The 19,581-nt window shown below is 39.0% G+C and overlaps 1 protein-coding gene across 18 annotated transcripts in view; it reads left to right on the top strand.

The window, feature by feature from the left end:
• Positions 1 to 19,581, top strand: part of nav1b (neuron navigator 1b) — a 99,765-nt gene that overhangs the window by 76,478 nt on the left and 3,706 nt on the right. For 7 of the 18 annotated variants that reach the window (XM_042219011.1, XM_042219009.1, XM_042219010.1 and 4 more), the window contains 26 exons: positions 865 to 1,015; positions 2,396 to 2,696; positions 3,967 to 4,726; positions 6,351 to 6,761; positions 7,443 to 7,484; positions 7,570 to 7,730; positions 8,223 to 8,396; positions 8,973 to 9,025; positions 9,399 to 9,422; positions 9,954 to 10,031; positions 10,828 to 10,839; positions 11,766 to 11,849; positions 12,285 to 12,396; positions 12,491 to 12,612; positions 13,156 to 13,164; positions 13,652 to 13,830; positions 14,035 to 14,191; positions 14,404 to 14,602; positions 15,113 to 15,213; positions 15,313 to 15,408; positions 16,807 to 16,975; positions 17,960 to 18,195; positions 18,326 to 18,477; positions 18,563 to 18,634; positions 19,000 to 19,196; positions 19,306 to 19,424. In XM_042219011.1, the coding sequence (XP_042074945.1) occupies positions 865 to 1,015; positions 2,396 to 2,696; positions 3,967 to 4,726; positions 6,351 to 6,761; positions 7,443 to 7,484; positions 7,570 to 7,730; positions 8,223 to 8,396; positions 8,973 to 9,025; positions 9,399 to 9,422; positions 9,954 to 10,031; positions 10,828 to 10,839; positions 11,766 to 11,849; positions 12,285 to 12,396; positions 12,491 to 12,612; positions 13,156 to 13,164; positions 13,652 to 13,830; positions 14,035 to 14,191; positions 14,404 to 14,602; positions 15,113 to 15,213; positions 15,313 to 15,408; positions 16,807 to 16,975; positions 17,960 to 18,195; positions 18,326 to 18,477; positions 18,563 to 18,634; positions 19,000 to 19,196; positions 19,306 to 19,424 (4,171 nt within the window). The remainder of the gene's footprint in view (positions 1 to 864; positions 1,016 to 2,395; positions 2,697 to 3,966; positions 4,727 to 6,350; positions 6,762 to 7,442; positions 7,485 to 7,569; positions 7,731 to 8,222; positions 8,397 to 8,972; positions 9,026 to 9,398; positions 9,423 to 9,953; positions 10,032 to 10,827; positions 10,840 to 11,765; positions 11,850 to 12,284; positions 12,397 to 12,490; positions 12,613 to 13,155; positions 13,165 to 13,651; positions 13,831 to 14,034; positions 14,192 to 14,403; positions 14,603 to 15,112; positions 15,214 to 15,312; positions 15,409 to 16,806; positions 16,976 to 17,959; positions 18,196 to 18,325; positions 18,478 to 18,562; positions 18,635 to 18,999; positions 19,197 to 19,305; positions 19,425 to 19,581) is intronic. The other 11 variants (XM_042219015.1, XM_042219020.1, XM_005917963.3 and 8 more) reach the window with 9 other exon arrangements.

Raw genomic sequence — 19,581 nt, 5'->3', positions numbered from 1 at the left:
TAACAGACTGTTTTCTAAACACTGAACTGTCAGTCGCAGTACTTTTTATTTACCACGATTCATCAGCATGTCTTGAAGCTGTGCTGAAAAACTACAAAGAGTGCTGTCCTAGCTGTGCTGTCATTACGATTTATTAAAATATGGTAAAGCTTACATTTTTCTGACTTAAAATTTACTGCCCAAGCTGACCATTTTATTATGATTGCTAGACTGGAGTTTCCCCACATGAGTTGTGGTGCAGTGTGTTTAAAAAGGTTTATTAGCTGCTGTGAAGATTGTGAATGGTGGGGTTTGTGGATTGATGAAAGTTTCAAACGGGCATAAATTTTATGAAGTCAAGAAACCCAGGGAAGCAACTATTTGATGACGTCTCGTCTTATAATTTGGCACTTTGTGGTAAAACACAGTGTTATGATACACCGCTCGTTTGATAAATTTGAACTGCCACAGATTCTGGATTTGTTAAAATGAATAAATTGTAATTTGCACTTTTATTAAAATATATGGGACTTAAAATGTAGGTATGGCTTTAAATCTTATTTTTGAAGTTCCTAAAGACAGTGTTGATGTATGTATAGCATAAATTAAAGAAATCTTCTGGATATACGCCTGACGAGTTGTTCACCATATGGTCTTGAGCTCTGATGTGTTTGTTAAGTCAAAGCAAAATAGCCAAGTTGGAATTACCTGTTTGTTTAAGCATGTGGCCTCCTCCAGAGACAGCCTGCTGAAGCCAGATGGACAAATTAATGTTGCTGCAAGACTTATCTTCTCCTCAAACACAGAGTTCTGCAGCTTTTCGTGCTTTACATTCACACTTTCAGTGGCACATTTTTGCTAAGTGGTTACTCTGTCTGGTTTCAGTTGGGACGAGAGCAGCTCCATTAGCAGTGGACTCAGCGATGGTGATGGCGATGGCTCGGAGAATCTCAGTTCAGAGGAATTCAACGCCAGCTCGTCTCTCAACTCCCTCCCAAACACACCCTTGGGATCAAGGCGCAACTCCTCTGTTATGGTTAGTGAAATACTGTACCGGCCTGTAATACAGCATGTGGCATGTGTTCTTTCCCACAGCTTATTTTGTTTGTAGCAAAAGATTGCTAAAGATTGCAGCTTAGTTCTTTACTGAAACCATTTCCAAAGCCACACCATGTGATTTAGTTTGTTGTGTGTTAAAGGCAATCCTTTGCTTTGGCAGAGGCCACAAAAGCCACTACAGAGCTTACCTTGTCACGGTACACACAGCTCTCTCCTGCTAGTCAGAAAAAATGCATGTGGCGTGAGCGTTCCTCCACTCATGAATATTTTGGGGCTTCACTGTGCAATCATCATCATCATCATCTTGCAGAGTTGCTAGAGTTTTCAAATGCGTCTAGTTAAGGATTCCCTGCATCTATCACACAGCAGAAGTTCACTAGCTGAATTAGGTGACCCTGGCTGAAGAACCAGAATTTGAGTACCTAGTGTAATTGTGACTGTCACCATCGACGGAATTCCAGTTCTTCCACTATTACTGCACTTCCACCTTACTGCTTCCCAAGGCTTTACTTATAATGCTTTTCCCAAAGGAAGGCGGCTGTGTTGATCCTATGCCCTGCCAAAGAGCAACCTGTAGTTAGTCCAGGACTGCTTATTTACTTGTATACTTGCCTTCATATCTGAAGGCCTGGGAGATAGTTGTCTCTCCACATAACACTGTGCAAAATGAATGCAAAATATTAAGTTATGAAATTTTTATCAGCTCTTTTATTGATGTATTTGAAGAAAAACCTATTAGGTGCCATGTAAGTATTCCATTCCTAAAGGATGTTCTGTTAAATTTGAAAAGAAATGAGCATCAAATTTGATTTGGTTAAGTGGCCGCACATTCTACCTTTTTCATAGGTAAATGTTGTGCTTTTACTTACTTAGAAATTGGTCTCTTGGAAGAAATAAACACTAGAGCTACTCAATGTGCCATCTGTCGCTCTATAACAGGATAATATGGTGCCAAAAAACAGCATGCCCAATTTTGCCCTCCGTGCTACCTCCTTGGTGCACCACATGATTTTTCTATTGTTGTGTAGCAGTTTTTTATCTACTATATAGCCCTAAATTACAAAAATAATGCTCTAGCTGTCCTCTGCTGTAATATTTTCTTTTTTTACTATTTAATGTGTTGATCTAACTCTTAAAGTGTTAAATCCTTGGACATGTTTTTGTTCTCCTTTCTTTTGTCTCTGTGGGTTTTTTGGGGGTTTTTTTTAATCCCCTTGGGACGTATCAGTTTATCTCTCCCTCCTTCCCACTGGAATGCAGCTCAGATGGGATAAAGATTACAGAGAACAGTCAATTCCATAGATAACACAAACCATGTCTGATGGTTGCCCACATTGTGTCCTTCCTCTCTCTACAGCTCCGCACTGATGCAGAGAAGCGCTCTCTGGTGGAAAGTGGACTTTCTTGGTACAGTGAGGATGGCAAAAGCACCCATAAGCTTGGTAGCTCCAGCTTTGACTCAGGAAGTCTCAAGACAGAGGCACCAAGCAAGTGGAGAAAGAAGCCTCCAAGTCTTAGTGAAGATTTTGGCGGTAAAGGGGAACTGAAGAAGCCTCAAAGTTTGGGTCAACCAGGAAGTTTCAAGAAAAGCAGAAATCCTCCTGTGGGTGTGACCTCCCCCATCACCCATACCTCCCAGAGTATGCTCAAAGTCGCAGGTGACATTTTCTTTTTAAAAACTTTTTTTTTTTTACCTTGCATCCGCGTGTATTTTATCCCTAACCATTATTTCTTCTGCTCGTCTCATGTAGTAACTTGGTGTGTGGCCAATGTTCTTAAATGTTTATAGCTTTAACACTTATACAGTCTATTATCTCACTTTTATGTGGAGTCCAGCAGTCCATAGCAGTTTATAGAACAGTTGATGTGAGTTTGGTAACAAAATAAATACAGAAGTTTACTCCTAAATGTAAGCTAGGCTATGATTCATACATACGTTTAAATTCATTTCACTTAAATAAAGAAAGTATTGCAGTTTCAGTTCCAGACCTTCTATTATCTTAAAGCAAAGTGTGTTACTCTACATGTCTGCAGAGGCACTGCCTTCCATCTGCAGCAGCTTTTTAAATGTCCTCTAATCCCTAACAAAACAAGCCATGATTAAATAATAGCTTAGATTTGAGTTCCAGTAAGAACATTTGGCTGGCCTGCTTTTCATTTTAATTTCCTCAGCCTAATTTTAGCTTTAAAAATAGTAAGTCGTTAAAATTATATCCAGTTCTGTGTAATTTGGCTGCAGGTTGAAGGTGGAAAAAAGTTCTCTTGGCTGTTGTATTTTAAACCGTATACTATATTTGACAGTGACTCCATAGGTTAGCTGTTTTTCTATCTGCTTTCATGAATGTACTGTAACCTGAACTTTAGCTACTTTAATGCTAAAGTAGCTAAAGTTAAAAAAACAAAAAGTAAGTAGAAAAAAATATCGGGGTTTGACTCTTTTTTTTGTCCAATATACCCTCTTAAAAATGATTTACTTCCATTTGTCTTAAATGAATAAATTAATTTAGTTGGTTAATTCACTACTATAGGCTTTGAAATATTGTTAAAACTTTACTTTCCGTCGTTTTAAATAAAAGTTTTTTTGTGAGTCACTCTAAACATCAAGGAACACATAAAGGTTATTTTAGTGCAGACAGATGTGTTTTGTTTTATCTCATCAGTAATAGCAAAAATGGCATGCATTTCTACTCTCATGTGGTTTGCTAGCCCATAAATATCCCTCAACAAATAACCACCCATTTATTTATTTGAATACTTTCTTCTGACAGGGTGTGATTATATTAAGAGGAAGGCTATGGTCACTGTGGCTGAAAGACAAATAGAACTAATCACATTCCCCCAAATTCCTGCTGCTTTTATAAGTATTTAAGTTATTTAAGTTTTTAATGTCAATGTAATATGGTTTTTTCTTTCTGTCTGTCTAACTAGCACCAAAAAGTGAGAAGCCACTGGACAAATCCAAGATTTCCATCAGAACTGCTGGTCTGCAGCGTTCCCGTTCAGATGCTGGCAGAGATCATCATGGAGAGCACCGCAAGCCCCCTTCAGGTCTAGTTAAACCCACTGCTGGAACCTCCTTTGGCTACAAGAGACCACCAACAGCAACTGGTACAGCAACCGTCATGACAGCAGGGGGTGCCACCATCTCTAGTGGCTCTGCTACTGTGGGAAAAACCCCCAAGTCATCTGGCATCCCTGTGAAACCTGTAGGAGGAGGAATACCCTCGGGTAGAAAGAACAGTTTTGATGCCAGCAGTGAGCAGAGCTTCCTGGGGCCAAACGCCCGAAACAGCATTCAGTACCGCAGCCTGCCCCGACCGGCCAAATCAAGCACACTTAGTGTGATTGGGCGCCCCACAACTCGCCCTGTCAGCAGTACAATTGACTCTAGTCTGCTGTCCTTGAAACCTGTACCCATAACTTCTTCAGGCCCCAGGGTTAAAGAACCAAGTAGCTCCAGCATTAAAATAACTAATCGAACAAGTACTGGCCCAGTAAACCAGACAGACCGAGAGAAAGAAAAGGAAAGGGCCAAAGCTAAGGCTGTGGTTGCAGACATCGACTGTGCTTCGCTAAAAGGAGAACACGCACCATCCGAATCAACAGGAGAGTCTTCCGTGAAACTGCATGGCCTGAGACGAACTAGCAGCAGCAAATACCCCGAACTGTCATCACCCACCATACCGAGGTTTGTCATTTTATTGATGTTCTGAGGGTTTTTATTTTCATTTTAGTTCAATTCAGTTTTATTTATATAGTGGCAAATCGCAACAACAGATGCTTCAATGCACTTTATACCGTAAGGTAAAGACCCTACAGAAATACAAAGAAAACAGAGAAAACCCCAACAATCATATAACACCCAGTGAGCAAGAACTGTGGTGACAGTGGAAGGTGAAACTCCCTTTTCACAGGAAGAAACCTCCAGCAGAACCATACAGAGACATGCAGTAGAAGAGAGCCAACGATTAATAATAACGAATAATTCAATGCAGAGAGGTGTATGAACACATGAGCGAAAAAGGTGACTGAAGAAGAAATACTCAGTGCATCAAGGGAATCCCCCAGCAGCCTACAACTATTGCAGGGTAACTAAGGGGGGCTTCAGTGTCACCTGGTCCAGCTCTAACAATATGCTTTATCAAAAAGCAAAATTTCAAATCTAATCTTAAAAGTAGAGAAGGGTGTCTGTCGCGCCAACCCAAACTGTAAGCTGGTTCCACAGAAGAGGGGCCCGAAGGCTGAATACTCTGCCTCCCATTCTACTTTTAAATACTCTAGGAACAAGTAAGCCCGCACTCTGAGAGTGAAGTGCTCTAATAGGGTGATATGGTACTACAAAGTCATTAAGATAAGATGGGAGCTGATTATTCAAGACCTTGTATGTGAGGAGCAGGATTTTGAATTCAATTCTGGATTTAACAGGGAGCCAATGAAGGGAAGCCAATACAGGAGAAATCTGCTCTCTCTTTCTAGTCCCTGTCAGTACTCTTGCTGCAGCATTTTGGATCTGCTGAAGGCTTTACAGGGAGTTTTTTCAACATCCTGATAATAACTAATTGGAGTAGTCCAGCCTCGAAGTAATAAATGCATGAACTAGTTTTTCAGCATCACTCTGTGAAAGAATGTTTCTAATATTAGAGATATTACGCAAGTGGAAGAAAACAGTCCTAAATATTAGTTTAATATGTGCATCGAAGGACATATCTTGGTCAAAAATGACTCAGAGATTCCTCACAGTGTTACTGGAGGCCAGGGTAATGGCATCTAGAGTAAGCATCTGGCTAGAAATCAGATTTCTAAGACTTTTAGGGCCGAGTACAATAACTTCAGTTTTATCTGAATTTATGTCTTTAAGACATTCCTGCAGTTTAACTAATTGGTGTGTGTTATCTGGGTTCATGGATAGATAAAGTTGTGTGTCGTCTGCATAGTAGTGAAAATGTATGCTAAGTCCATAATTAGCCTTAGTTTGTGAATAAAACTCTCTATTTACATGAACAAATTGGAGTCTGTTAGGTAGATACAATTCAAACCACTTCATCCCACTACCTTTAATACCTACAGCATGCTCTAATTGCTGTAATAAAATGTTTATGGTCAGTAGTATCAAAATCTGCACTGAGGTCTAGCAGGACAAGCACATGGAAGGGGGAGTGAATAGAGCTAGGAAAAAAAAAAGGCAAAATTGAATTTAAAAAAAAAAAAAATTTGGGCAAAAGGCTTTAAAATAAACTGCATTCAATACTTAACAGGTTTTAAAACGTTCAGTTTCCTTTTTCATCATCATGTCTTTCATGCTTCAATCCTAGGATGCTGAACACTAAGTCTCTAGGTCGTCCTCCTAGCTTGGCTCACCTGGACAAGGTCAACTCAAACAGTCTTGACTCCTGTGTGACAATACAGGACCTTCCACCCAAAGTGCCCCCATACTCCAAGCTCCAAGACTTGGCTAGTTCCCACACGGCCACCCGCCTAACCCCTAGCCCAGCGCCAGTCCTTCATATTGATTCACCCAGCCCTTACGCAAGTGAAAGCCTGAGTGGATCGCCGATACTCTACCCCAAACTGTCAGGCATGCACCGCAGCTTGGAGTCCCTGCCCCTCCAGATGAGTGTGCCTGCAAGTGCAAGGTTTGTTACAACAAACACCCGTGATAAAGAAGAGAGGAGTACAGGAACCTGGGGGGCTGGGAGTAGGACGTCCCTCACCCTCTCAGACAGGCAAGTGTCTGAAATATGTAATGTAAACTGTGTCAAAACTGATATGTTTGGGGGAAAAAAGGGGTTATGCAGTTTTAATGTCATCAGTGTATGTTGTTAGAGAGTTTCTGCTAAAGAGTAACTCTGAACAGACAATTGGTTTTGTCTCCTTAGAGGAGAAAAAAATGCTTAATACTTCTGCAACTAATTTGAAAAAGCATCAAAGTTTAAAAAACAAACCCTCAAAAACTTGAAGCAAAACCTTGGACCAAAAAACTATTTTATTTTTCATTTTGCTATCATTCAGGGATTCCTAATTCAATTGGCAATACAAGAAATGCTCATTGCACAAGAATTCAGTTATAAAAATGTCCACATGTCTTTTCATTAGAACAATCACAAGACTTTGCATTTATCCTACGAGCAGCTAAGGATGAAGCCCAGCTAAGATGAAGTTTCTGTGTGATGGTTTGGCTATACATTTCTGGGCAGCTGACACACATTTCACTCATATTATATGTGCCTTTTTCTGGGAAAGGAGAGTCCAAGGTCTCATTTTGAAGATGAGGAGCTGCATCTATCACAAAATTTCTCCTTATTGAGATGGAGATAGTCCAGATACTTTCCTGCCAAAGGGATGTATGTTTAGGCAGACCCAGGCCATGTTTTCTGAAAATTGTGTTTTTATTCTTTTCTTTACAGCTTACAAACAGATCGGAATACCTTGCCAAAGAAAGGCTTAGAGTATGTCAAAACACTTATTGTCAAATTGTCTATTTAAAATCATGCACTATGCTGCATCTTCAAGTGAATAACCTTTCTTTTGCAGACGCTATGGCTCAAACCTATCAGAGAGTGAAGAAAGTAAGCCAGGAAGACGGCACTCCCACAACATAGTCAGCATGACAGAGAGTGATAGCCCCCCTCAGTGGCCTTCTCCTACCCGCACCCTGCACCCATTATCCAATAAGATTCCTCTCACCAATGTGGGTGAGTTTATGTGTTCCATTTTGGCTGGCTAACAAGTTTTAAAAGCCCTCACTTTTTGAGCTTTAACATTAAGGGCTAATCTTTGATTAGCGATGCTTCTTTTTGTTGAGCTTTGAGAGGACAGGGCTATGGAGCTCGTGCTGAGAGAAAAACTTTTACAGTTGAGCAGGGTTTGCACAAGTTGTCAGTAATGCATTCTGTATTGTGAGTGAAAAAGTATTGGCCAGATGTTTTAAAATAGATTTTTTTGAAAATCTGAATTGAATTATGCCATATGAACAACTACTTAAACTTGAGTTTAGGTTCAAAATATGCTGGAGATGAATGCAACAGGGGTCAAGTGAGGCTATATATATTGCTGTTGTGTCAGTGTTGCTTTACACTTAGTCATCAGAATGAGAGTGCTATACTGTACCAAGGTGTAGGACTGTTTTGTATGCATATATGTATCTGTGTGGAGCACTGAACCATACCAACTATCTGTTATGATAGTTGCCCCAATTTCCAGTGGCACCCCAAGGATATCGCGGTCCAACAGCATAGGCCCCCCAAGTGATTCTGCCTGCGATCTCTATGGATCCTCCCCTCTGGGCAGCAGTATGTCCCTGGTTGACCGTCCAAAAAGCATGATGCGGTCTGGGTCTTTCCGTGAACCAGGAGAGGATGGTGAGTCTGTTTGACTCACTTCCCTGCAGGGGAGCTTCCCAATATGACCTCAAATGAAACAAAGCTGTCTACTCATACTGCACACAATCTGTCTATCTGCAATCTAAGCAGAATGTTAGACTCGTTTAAGGGCATAATCTGTGGTGAAAATATATACAAAACAGCAACATTTTAATCCTGCTACAACTCTTTGATAATTTACAGACATTTTAATACAGAGTCCAACATTAGGATACCCCTAACTTCAGTTTCTTAATGAATTGGTTTGTTTTTACACATTTAAGTATTTTTTTAATTACAGAAATCTGAATGAATTTTAAACAGGATATGCTTTATTTTTAACTGTATAAAGTCAGCTAAGTCACATACTGTTTTATAATGTTATAGAATATTGAATAGGATTTGAGGGAGCCTTTGGTATATTAAAAAATATTTAATTTCTAGATTCTTTAGTCATTTATTTATCATTTTGGTCTATGATCATTTCAACATTTCTTTGTTACTTTGCAAATTAACGCTGCCTTCTGTGAAACTAAATTTTAATATTAAGCTTACAACTCTACCTTGTGTTTTCAGTGCATGGCTCTGTGCTGTCTTTGGCATCTAATGCTTCATCCAACCATTCCTCAGTGAGTATTTACAGTCTCTTTTTTGTAGCATAGGAAATGTTTTACTTTTAATCTTGTAGCATTGTACTTCCTCTTTATGTCTACAAATCATCCAGGAGGCTGTTTTTTAAAAGTATTTCCTGTGTAGGATAAGGGTGAATTTCTCATTAGGAGACCAGCTTCCATAACTACAAGTTATCAACTGGTTTGACATGGGAAAGTTCTTGTATGCATTTATGAAACTGTCCAGCTGATTCCTAAGCCTCTTCATGAGCTGGTATCGGGGTAGTGATAACTATTCTGAGTTATATTTGTTTTGATGATTAGTTTTAATGACTGCCCGTGAACTGAATCCTCTACACTATCCCTCTTACTTTCGCCATGCTTTCTTAAGAATGAGGAGAGGATACAAGGGGAGGTAAGGCAAACATGCCATACATCTTCAGATCCCATTTTGCATTTGTACTCGCCGTCTGTCATTTCCTGTTGAAATGGGTTCTGTCATCAGATGGTGTCACTGGTGCTTCAGAAAGTCTGAGATTATATCTCAGAAGCTCATAACTCAGTTCATTCAGTTCATTTAGTTTTATCTTTAATATTTTATGTTCTTTAACAATACATTCTAACATTTCATAAAGAAAGCCAGTTCTCATTAAATTCTGAGTGCATGAGAAATAAGTTGAAAAGAGACTTTCATCCAATTTCTGTTGGTTTAGAGTATATTTCTGGATTATTTTGATTGCTGTGGTGGAGCATTAACCTTCATGTTACATTGTTTATACAGTCTTTGATTTAACCAAACAAAGCTATGCATTTAACACATTCCATTACTGCATTATCATTATCAAAGTTTGTGTTAACATCTTCATCAGCTCTGGTTTTATGTCTGAGGTATTGTGTATGGTGCTGTGGTCATACTGTTCAAACTTGATTTACTATTTGTCTACAGCAAATCCGCAAGTTGAGACGGGAGCTGGAATCCTCCCAGGAAAAGGTTGCCAACTTAACCGTGCAGCTTTCTGCCAATGTACGTAAGCCTTACCCCTACCTCCTGTATCTCTCCACCCTCGTTTTCTGTCTGTTTTCCAAAGTTAATCTGATAATAACTTGGCTACATAACAGGTATTCTCTCAAAGTGCTCAACCACAAATGTAAATTCCACTTGATTTAAGTCATTGAACTTTTGTCCCATAACCAACTAAAAGCAGGTGTACCCGCAGTTTTGTGAGGCTTATCTGGGTGTGTAAATCTTTGCTAATCTAAGAAAATTAAAAAAAACAACTACATTAGTTAACTTTAATGTAGTCTAACTGTAACCCTGGCATCTACTTAAACAGCATGCTGGACACAGAACCTAAGATTTACCCCTCTAATTGCACTTAGGCCGAATTACGTCTTCTCTCTCTATAACTACTTTCCCCCCGCATTTATTAAAATCTGTATCCTCTTAAACAAAATCATGTAACCCTACACCCGGATACTCGCTTGTAACTTTGTTTCTACCAGCTTTCCCATCCCAGCTACTTTTAATTATCTTATTGTACAGCTTGTGACCCTTTAATCTGCAGTTTCTGATGCAGTAGACAACATTCTTCTTTTGCACATGCACTAACAGGCTTTGCTGTTGACTAATCTGGATGTTTTGATGTATGTATGGGGAACTAAGTGTGTTTGTTGGTCTGTCCGTATGTTTTTGTAAGAGGTTTTCGCTCTCCTAACACCATTATCCCTCTTTTTTACAACCTGGGCTGCATTGACTGCTGGACTCACTGCTGCCCTCTGCCTGCCTCCCACTGTCCTGTACCTCTGGATGCTGTGTGTAGCAGCTAGGCCAGGTTTGTTAGTTACTTTCAGAGCACCCTGTCTCACTCTCTTGTGACATCTGACATGGTGGTCTTGTGTTGTGGTGTGGCGTAAGCCTTCCGATTTGAATGCTAATTTTCATTTTAAATAGAGCTACGACTAACAGTTACATTCATTATTTAATATAAAACAGCTGATCTAAAAAAATGTTGCAGCACAGTTTTCTGCGGCGTCTCTTTGTATAGTTTAACTTTGACTTATTTTTTACTTTTAGGTTTTAGTTTTGTGGCTGACATGAGTTTTACTGGAACGTCTTTCCGGTAGTGTAACATATTAGGTTTGCTGAAGGTCTGCTGCTCTTAGTGACAATTCAGTAGCTGACTGCTCTTTACTTAGGTGGTTAGGATAGCTTTAAAAGCTTCTGAGGAGGTCAGCAGCAAACCTAATAATGAGTCAAGCAGTATGAGACAAAAAATGTATTTTAGGTAGCTCTAAATGTATACCAGAGGGTAGTAACAAGTGGACTTTTGGACATGGAAGATATTCTAAAACAACTGAAAAAATAAGTCTGCAAAAAGATGCTTGTAGAAACGATTTATTGTAAAACAAAGAAAAACTCACATGTACCTGTTAACTAATTAAATGTGATTTTGTTATCCATGGCTTTTGAGGTTAACAACCTTTGTCCCATAGTGCAACATCCCCTTGAACATTACCACCATTACCATAATGTCCTTTTTTACCTCTGACATCATCCGCAGCTGTTGACTCTTCCATCCCTTCTATCCTCTCCCAGCAGATGAAGAAAGCTATTTGTTTGACGTGGTGTGAGTGTGTGAGGCTGCAAATCGATTTGTTTCAGCTGGTGACTCATACCTGTCTGCTGCCTCACCATCCTTCACACACAGACACACACTCTCTCTTTGTAGCCTTTTAACTCTGTGTCTTTCTCTCATAGGCTAATCTGGTCGCAGCATTTGAACAAAGTCTGGCCCTGATGACAGCACGCCTGCAGACACTGTCTGTCTCCTCAGATCAAAAGGTATTTTGGCGATATTACATCGATGATTGAATACTATAACGGTAGCGAAGTCTGTGCCAGTCTCCATTTATTTACATGAGGAAATTTGATGAGAAAAGTAGGTAACATTAGAAACACGCCATAAACAATCTCTTACATGACAGCTAAAAGCAGACAGAAATTACTACATAATCAGCAAATAAATGTCCAGTGATGTTAATCATAAACTATGCACTCTGCTCATTAGGTTAGTTTTGTGAGTGAAAAAGAGACCAAGTTGCATAGTTGTCATGAAAATGAGATGCGAGTCATGATAGGATTTCGATGTTGTCACTCAACACAACCTGACATCCTTAGTGAAAGTGAAGAGGCATTCCACAGTCGTCGGTACAGAAAAAATTTGGCTCAGTTACTAACCCATCAACTAACATGACTACATACTGATGTTTCCTTAAGGACTCTGAGCTTACTGAATTGAAGGACACCATTGACATTCTGAAGGCCAAAAATACTGAAGCCCAGGAAATCATTCAGGGGGCCCTCAGTAATCCTGATGTCACACCCAAAGGTACAGACTGCGCTTTATGATATACAGTAGGATTTTGACTGTCATATACTTCTGTCTCTTTGTTCAACTCTTCTATTTTCTTTTGGGTATTCAGAGCTGCAGATCAACCGCCAGAACTCCTCAGAAAGCCTCTCCAGTCTTACCAGCACCACCAGCCACTCGAGCATGGGCAGCCTCAAGGAGCAGGAGGCCAAGAAGAAGAAGAAGAAGAGCTGGGTGAGGAAACACTGGTCACTGACTAAATTTGTGCCTAAGAAGTTCACCAGGAGTCTTAATGTACCATCCTGTATGGCGTCTGTGCAGGACAATATATGGCAGGAAAAACAAATACATTTCATTGTTTCATACAAATCATCAGGAAACGAGATGAAAGTAACAATATTGGTATCAATTTAGTGATTCCAAATTGATCAGACTGACCACATTCAGTGACTGTGTTGATAAAACTGGGTCTTTTTGTTCTTTTTGTCTTACATATAACATCTGAAATGTATGGTGGAGCTATAGAATTATAATTGCTTTTAATTGTGATTATAACAATACAGCTCAATGGTTAAATGGATGAATTTTTTAAATGAATGAACATGTCTTGCTTCCTTTTCTTGTTGTGTCTTGTGTGTTCAGACTGGAAAAAGTCAGTTGTTGTCCTACTTTACGCTCCTGCTTGTGTGTGTGTGATTCGCCTCCTGTCTTGTTCCATCTTTTGTATTAAATATGACTCTGGTCTCTCCCTCATGCTGCCCCGCTTTTTTATTTTAGGTCTTTGAGGTGAGTGATGTTGCTACAGTAAATAAAACTCAAACCTTTTCCACTCCAGCCTGCATGTGCTTTGAGTCATACTTCCTAAATGTTGGGAAATGTTCTGTCATCCCTTTTTTTGTTTGTCTGTTTTTCAAACATACACAATTACTGTATGATTTAATCATGCTTTATTATTAAATGTTTATTATTAAATTTATTGTCTTGTGGACTTCAAACTGCTGTTACAATTTTCAGAAACTGAAAACCCCAACATACTAAATGGGTTTTATTAAACTAGTTTGCTGTAAATCTAACATTTCACCAACTTATTTTTGTTTGGAAATTTATATTTGCCTACTTTTTGTTTAAAAAAAAAAAAGCCACATTCTGTGAACTCTCAGGTCATCACAATCACTTTTTAAGAATTTCTTTTCAGCTGTCTTTTGCTTTTATTCTTGTTTTTTTCCCAGGCTTGTTATTTATTACATCTCAATTTCATGTATTCTCCCAACAGTTACGCAGCTCATTCAACAAGGCTTTTAGTAAGAAGGGCTCAAAGCCAACTGGGCCATATGCTGACATTGAAGAGATTGCCACCCCAGAATCCTCAGCACCTTCCTCCCCCAAAATCCACCATGATGGAGATAACCCTCCGGTGTCAATGAAATCCTCAGCCTCAGCATCATCTTCAAGGTACCATACAAGGATCTTTATCATTGTTCTATTTATATGCATATCAAATAAGGAATTGAATCACAATATAAATAAATACAAAATTCTCGTAGATGTGAAAACAGAATATCACAGAACTCTGTAAAATTGTTATTTTCCTGTCATTCCTCTGATCCCTGCTACAGTACCATAATGATAATTTTCCCATAATTTCATTGTCACCAGACTCTCTGAAGGGAGTGAGGCAGGTGATGATAAGGTTGTAACAGACCTGCGTTCAGAACTGTGGGAGAAGGAGCGTAAACTGACAGACATCCGCCTCGAGGCTCTGAGTTCAGCCCATCAGCTGGAGCACCTGCAGGAGGCCATGAACAACATGCAGGTATATATAATTTTGTCTTTTGTTTGTTTCATAAAAAGGTTGGCCTCAAAGTGCATTTCATTTTCCAGCCGGATGTTTATTTTATGAAGATTTTTGTCTAGACCAGTTGATTTGCTTTTGCAAAAATCTTACCCTTTAGTGTTTTGTATTTTGCAATTGGTAAACAGTGCAGTGATCGGTAATTTTTTTTTAATTTATTTATTTTTAAATAGAGGACAATCGAAAACCTGAAGGCTGAGAACGACCATCTGAAGACAGGTACTTTGTCTCCCTGTCCATCTCCTGGACCCTCCAGCTCTGTTTCCCAGTCCTCAGGTCTCACTGCTCTGGGAAGCTCATCACCCCGACAGTCAGTAGCCATGCACGTGCCTAAAAGCTACAGCAGAGGGCTGAGTGAGGGGAGCAGCTCAGGTACAGCTCAGTCTTTGACATTTATATTTATAGGAGTAAGAATGCAACAATGAGTCAGATAACTGGGTAAAAAAACAAAACAGAACAGTGAAAATAAGCATGTTTATCTGAATGATAAAAAGAACTTCTCAACCGAATTTATTTGAAGAAAAAATAATTTAATGTAATTCAGTATCACTGAAATCATTGGATTTTCTAGAATCCCTATAATTGCCTCATGCCATTATTTAGAATCTATATGCCCAGAGATTAAATGTCTGATAACAATAAAAATTAAAGTTACAGTGTCAAGGAAGTCAAAATCCATTACTTGTTTCCTTGGTCATTTAATACATGGTGATGTAAAAATCCATGCTTTTGTTCTGAAGTCTATAAAATATGAGCTTTTAAAATTACAGTTCAGTAGATACAGAATATAATGCAAAATTAACACTGCTTGTTTTCAACTTTCAACTTGTGCCTCATTAGCTTTCTTTTTTCTGTTTATACACTCTTTGATTTACTGCTTAGCAGACATCCACACTGCAGATTCTCTCAGCCTTTCCTCACAGAGAGATGACCATCGTGTCAGGGTCGTGGTTTGTGTTGCGGATCTACGTGTCTTTAAAGATGTATGTTTTCATAAATTTGCTTTTTCTAAATCCTTCCTTTCCTCTTAAATTGCCTCTGTCACCTGTGAATCACCTATTAACTTCACTTTGTGTCAACAGGAGGTTAAACAGCAGGATTTCTTTGTCGGCACTGTCAGAGTGAATGGCAGGATGGATTGGGTGATGCTTGACTCAGCTGTCAGTCAGGCTTTTAAGGTGAGAAATCCTCATTCACTGCAACCTGTTAAAAAGCTGAATGCAAATTTGAAGCATGCTTACAATTACAATTCAGCTGTCACATTAACTTTAGCATCAAGAGGAGCATCAGGAGCGCTGTTCAGAGGTGTAAAGTAAGACACAGAAAACATACATACCAGTGCTTCTGAAAATGGTATTTAATTCAAAAACTCATATCTTCTACATTCACATAAAGTGAAATATTTAAAGCCATTTCTCTTTTAATTTTGATGACTCTGGCTTAGAGCTCATTAAAATTAGAAATCCAGTGTCTTAAGTTATTATGATTTTCCCAAGATCAATCAAAAAGAGTTTATAGTAGAGAAATGTTCAACATCTGTAGTATCCTCATCATGGACCAGCAACCACCATTAAAACCAGCAGATGATATGGCACCCCTAATCATTATAGACTGTGGAAATTTCGAACTGGACTTCAAACTTCTTGGATTCTCTACCTCTCTACTCTTCCTGCAGTCTCTTGGGACTTGATTTTTAAAATGTAAACAGTAGACAGTAAATCTTTGAAATGTAAGTTTACAGTCATCTAAAAAAATGAGACTTTGTACCATTGAGCAACAGTCAGGTCCAGCTGTAGTTGTAGCACCTTGCTGAAGATATCTGTATCTTAAACTAACCTCACTTCACTCCTTGCGGAGTTCTTGAATTGACTTTTTCAACAATCCTCTCAAGACTGAGGACATCCTTGATGGTTGCACACCTTTTCCTACCACCCTTTTCCCTTCCAGTCAACTTTCCATTAGTATGCTTCAGTACAGCCTCTGAAGACAGTCAACCTTTTAGCAATAACTTTCGCTAGGTTACTCTCCTTGTGGGAAATGTCAGTGATCATCGTCTGGACAACTGTCAAGTCGGTAGTCTTCTGCATGATTGTGATTGCATATACTGAACTGACAGGTACACAGTATTCATACCATTTTAATAGTACTTTACTTAAACTTAAATTGAAATATTCAAATATTTTGAGTTATTTTTTTATGGAAGGAGCTTTAAGGTTTAACTATCAAAACTAATATTGAAAATTTAATATATGATAGACTAAATGGAAATTACAAACTTTTTCATAATTCTAATTTTTGAGCTGCATCTGTAAACTTAAAATAACTTTCTGATTTTGTTACGAGGGTAATGGGCTTGAAAGCTCATTCATTTTGTTTGTGTGGTGGTAATAAAACTAAATGTGTTGTGTGGAGGAATAGCTCTAAAACTTCGTAATTTTTTGTTATACTGTGTATATTTTGTTATATTTTTTTGTTGTACTGTACATATTTTTCTTCTTATTTTTCTTCTTCTTCTTGTAAGGAGTTTTCTTTACTTAGTTTTACTCAGTTCTGCTTTTCTTTACTTTTTCTTCCAGGTATATATAGCCAAGGTGGACCCCACCTCCAGTCTGGGACTGTCTACAGATTCCATCTACAGTTACAGTATGGGCCACATTAAGAGAGTGCTGGGAGGAGAAGCTCCTGAGACACAACCCTCTCGCTGCATGTCACGAGGCCCCAGTAGCATCACAGTGGCACTGAAAGGTTTGTAGAAAATGTATAACTTCTAAAGTGCTACTAAATTTAAGATGTTTTATTCACAGAATTAGAAGTAAATTCATTCAGATTAGTATTGAAACGTAAAGTTTGGAATTCAACATTCAAAGTATTTGTTTGTTTTACCCCACAAAAATGATTTTTGGCCTTGATGCAAGAATTCAAATGCATTCCTATGTATATTATAACAAAGTTCAACAAATATCAATACAATAAAATTATGTGATTTATATCTAGAAGGTCAAAGGTCATGTCTAAACAGATATAGATGTAAACAACAACGTGACCTGCTGTCAGAGGCTCACTTAGCGTTATCACTAGGATTATATATTTGAGGTATAAGCATTTACCCTTTGGCACTGTTTTGTTTTGTTGAGTTGCACACATGTTGAGCCCATCAGTGATTCTAAACCAGAGTGATGATTGGTGGGAACAGTCATGGTTCTGGTTTGGTGGTTGACCCCGCTCCACCTTCGCATGCAGGAATGCGAGGAGCCAAGTGCTCGGAGAGCTGGGAAAGCAGCGGCAGCCCAGACAGGGCTCTGAGTAACATGATCTCAGGGCAGTCAGGCCCAGCTGGTCGACCAGCGTCAGACACATGGGCCCCATAGATGTTAAGGAAGATTGCACTTCTGCAGGCTGGGGGATGGGGGTGCAAAGACTTCCTACACTTGATGCAGAACTATTTTTAGAGTGAAATGCTTGAGCTCTGTGCTGATTATGAAGGACATGCAAAGTAATATAAATCTGTTTTCACAACATCTTCTGACTGAAGCCAGTCCAGTTTGCAATGTGTATTTTTTCTGGTATAGATATTAACAGAATTCCAATCAAGCATTTAAATATCATGTATCAAACTGCACTTTATCACCATCGCTGATACATCCAATGTAATTAGCAGATAGTCATCAACTTTGTTTATTAGAGCAGTTGATCATGCAAGTCATTCTTTCTTTCCTTCACTATGCTCAGGTTTGAAGGAGAAGTGTGTGGACAGCCTGGTATTTGAAACTCTCATTCCCAAACCCATGATGCAGCACTACATAAGTCTTCTACTCAAACATCGTCGTCTAATCTTGTCTGGGCCGAGTGGCACTGGGAAGACGTACCTCGCTTCCCGGCTGGCTGAGTACCTGGTGGACCGCAGTGCTCGCGAAGTCACGGATGGCATTGTGGTCACTTTCAACATGCACCGCCAGTCATGCAAGGTAACAGAAACTGATGTGACCTTAAAGATCCCCCACAATTCTTCTTCCACAGACTGAGTTTGTCCAGTCTGCACCTGTATGATTTTACTTTTATCATTTTGTATTGCAATCTCTGTCTCTTTCTTTGTAGGATCTGCAGCTTTATCTTGCTAATTTAGCGAATCAAATAGACCGGGAAAGCGCAACGGAAATACCATTGGTGGTTATTCTGGATGATATTCATGATCCTGCTTCCATCAGTGAACTTGTCAATGGTGCTCTAACCTGCAAATATCACAAATGGTAAACTTCGTCTCCATGAATACAACTTGATAAACCATAGTTATGTAGGTGCTGAATGTGGCCTTAACTGTGCAATATTGTTTAGCCCTTACATTGTTGGAACAAGCAATCAGCCAGTGAAGATGATCGCAAACCATGGCCTGCATCTCAGCTTCAGGTTGGTTATAAATGACTATGTAACTAATATATAGCAATAACCTGTTGAAACTATTAATGCTGGTTGAAGAATTTTTGCATGCTTCATTCAATAATGCTGTCCCAGTACTATAAGTAAGAGGATAATGATAGGCTTCTAAAAGCCAAAAGACCAAAATAAAAAGACGTCTTAAATATTATATAAATATTAACATTAATAGTAGTTTATAAAGAATAGCTCATTTCTATCATTTTAACATTAACTATAAACTACAATGTATCTAATGTTGGTGTAGCTTAAAGGTAAACCTTCTTAAATAATGAAATATGTTGTTAACAAACTATTAAGTCTAGCGTTGTGACATGCAATGCTTCTCATTGTCTCAGGATGGTGACCTTCTCCAATAATGTGGAGCCAGCCAATGGCTTCCTTGTGCGATACTTGCACAGGAAGTTGATGGAGTCCGAAGATGAGAGGAACTTGACCAATGAGGATCTAATCAGGGTGTTAGACTGGGTTCCCAAACTGTGGTATCATTTGCACACCTTCCTAGAGAAGCACAGCACATCGGATTTCCTCATAGGTATGAAGCACTTGAGAGAGGATAACTTTAGGAATGAAGAAACAGGTTTAGTTTCGATGTGATAGTTGTTGCTGCATTCTCACTCTTCTTTCTGTTTTTTTCTCTTTAGGCCCTTGCTTTTTCTTATCCTGTCCAGTCACAGTGGATGAGTTTCGATCATGGTTCATTGATCTTTGGAACCACTCTATCATACCATACCTGCAAGAAGGGGCCAAGGATGGCATCAAGGTGAACCACTTTAATCATTTAAAGTGAAAACGTTTTAATCAGCTTTTATTGATTAGGGCAGCCATAACAGCAAATAAAATAAGTAATTCTTGTTGAAATAAAACTTGGTCAAGATTAATTTGCAGTTTGATTATTCTCTGAAAGCACCATTGTATTT

This window comes from Haplochromis burtoni, unplaced genomic scaffold (genome assembly GCF_018398535.1).
Source record: "Haplochromis burtoni strain Fernald_Lab_line unplaced genomic scaffold, NCSU_Asbu1 Contig_26, whole genome shotgun sequence".
In the NCBI taxonomy this organism is placed as follows: domain Eukaryota; kingdom Metazoa; phylum Chordata; class Actinopteri; order Cichliformes; family Cichlidae; genus Haplochromis; species Haplochromis burtoni.
This window is presented reverse-complemented; position numbering and strand designations above follow the sequence as displayed.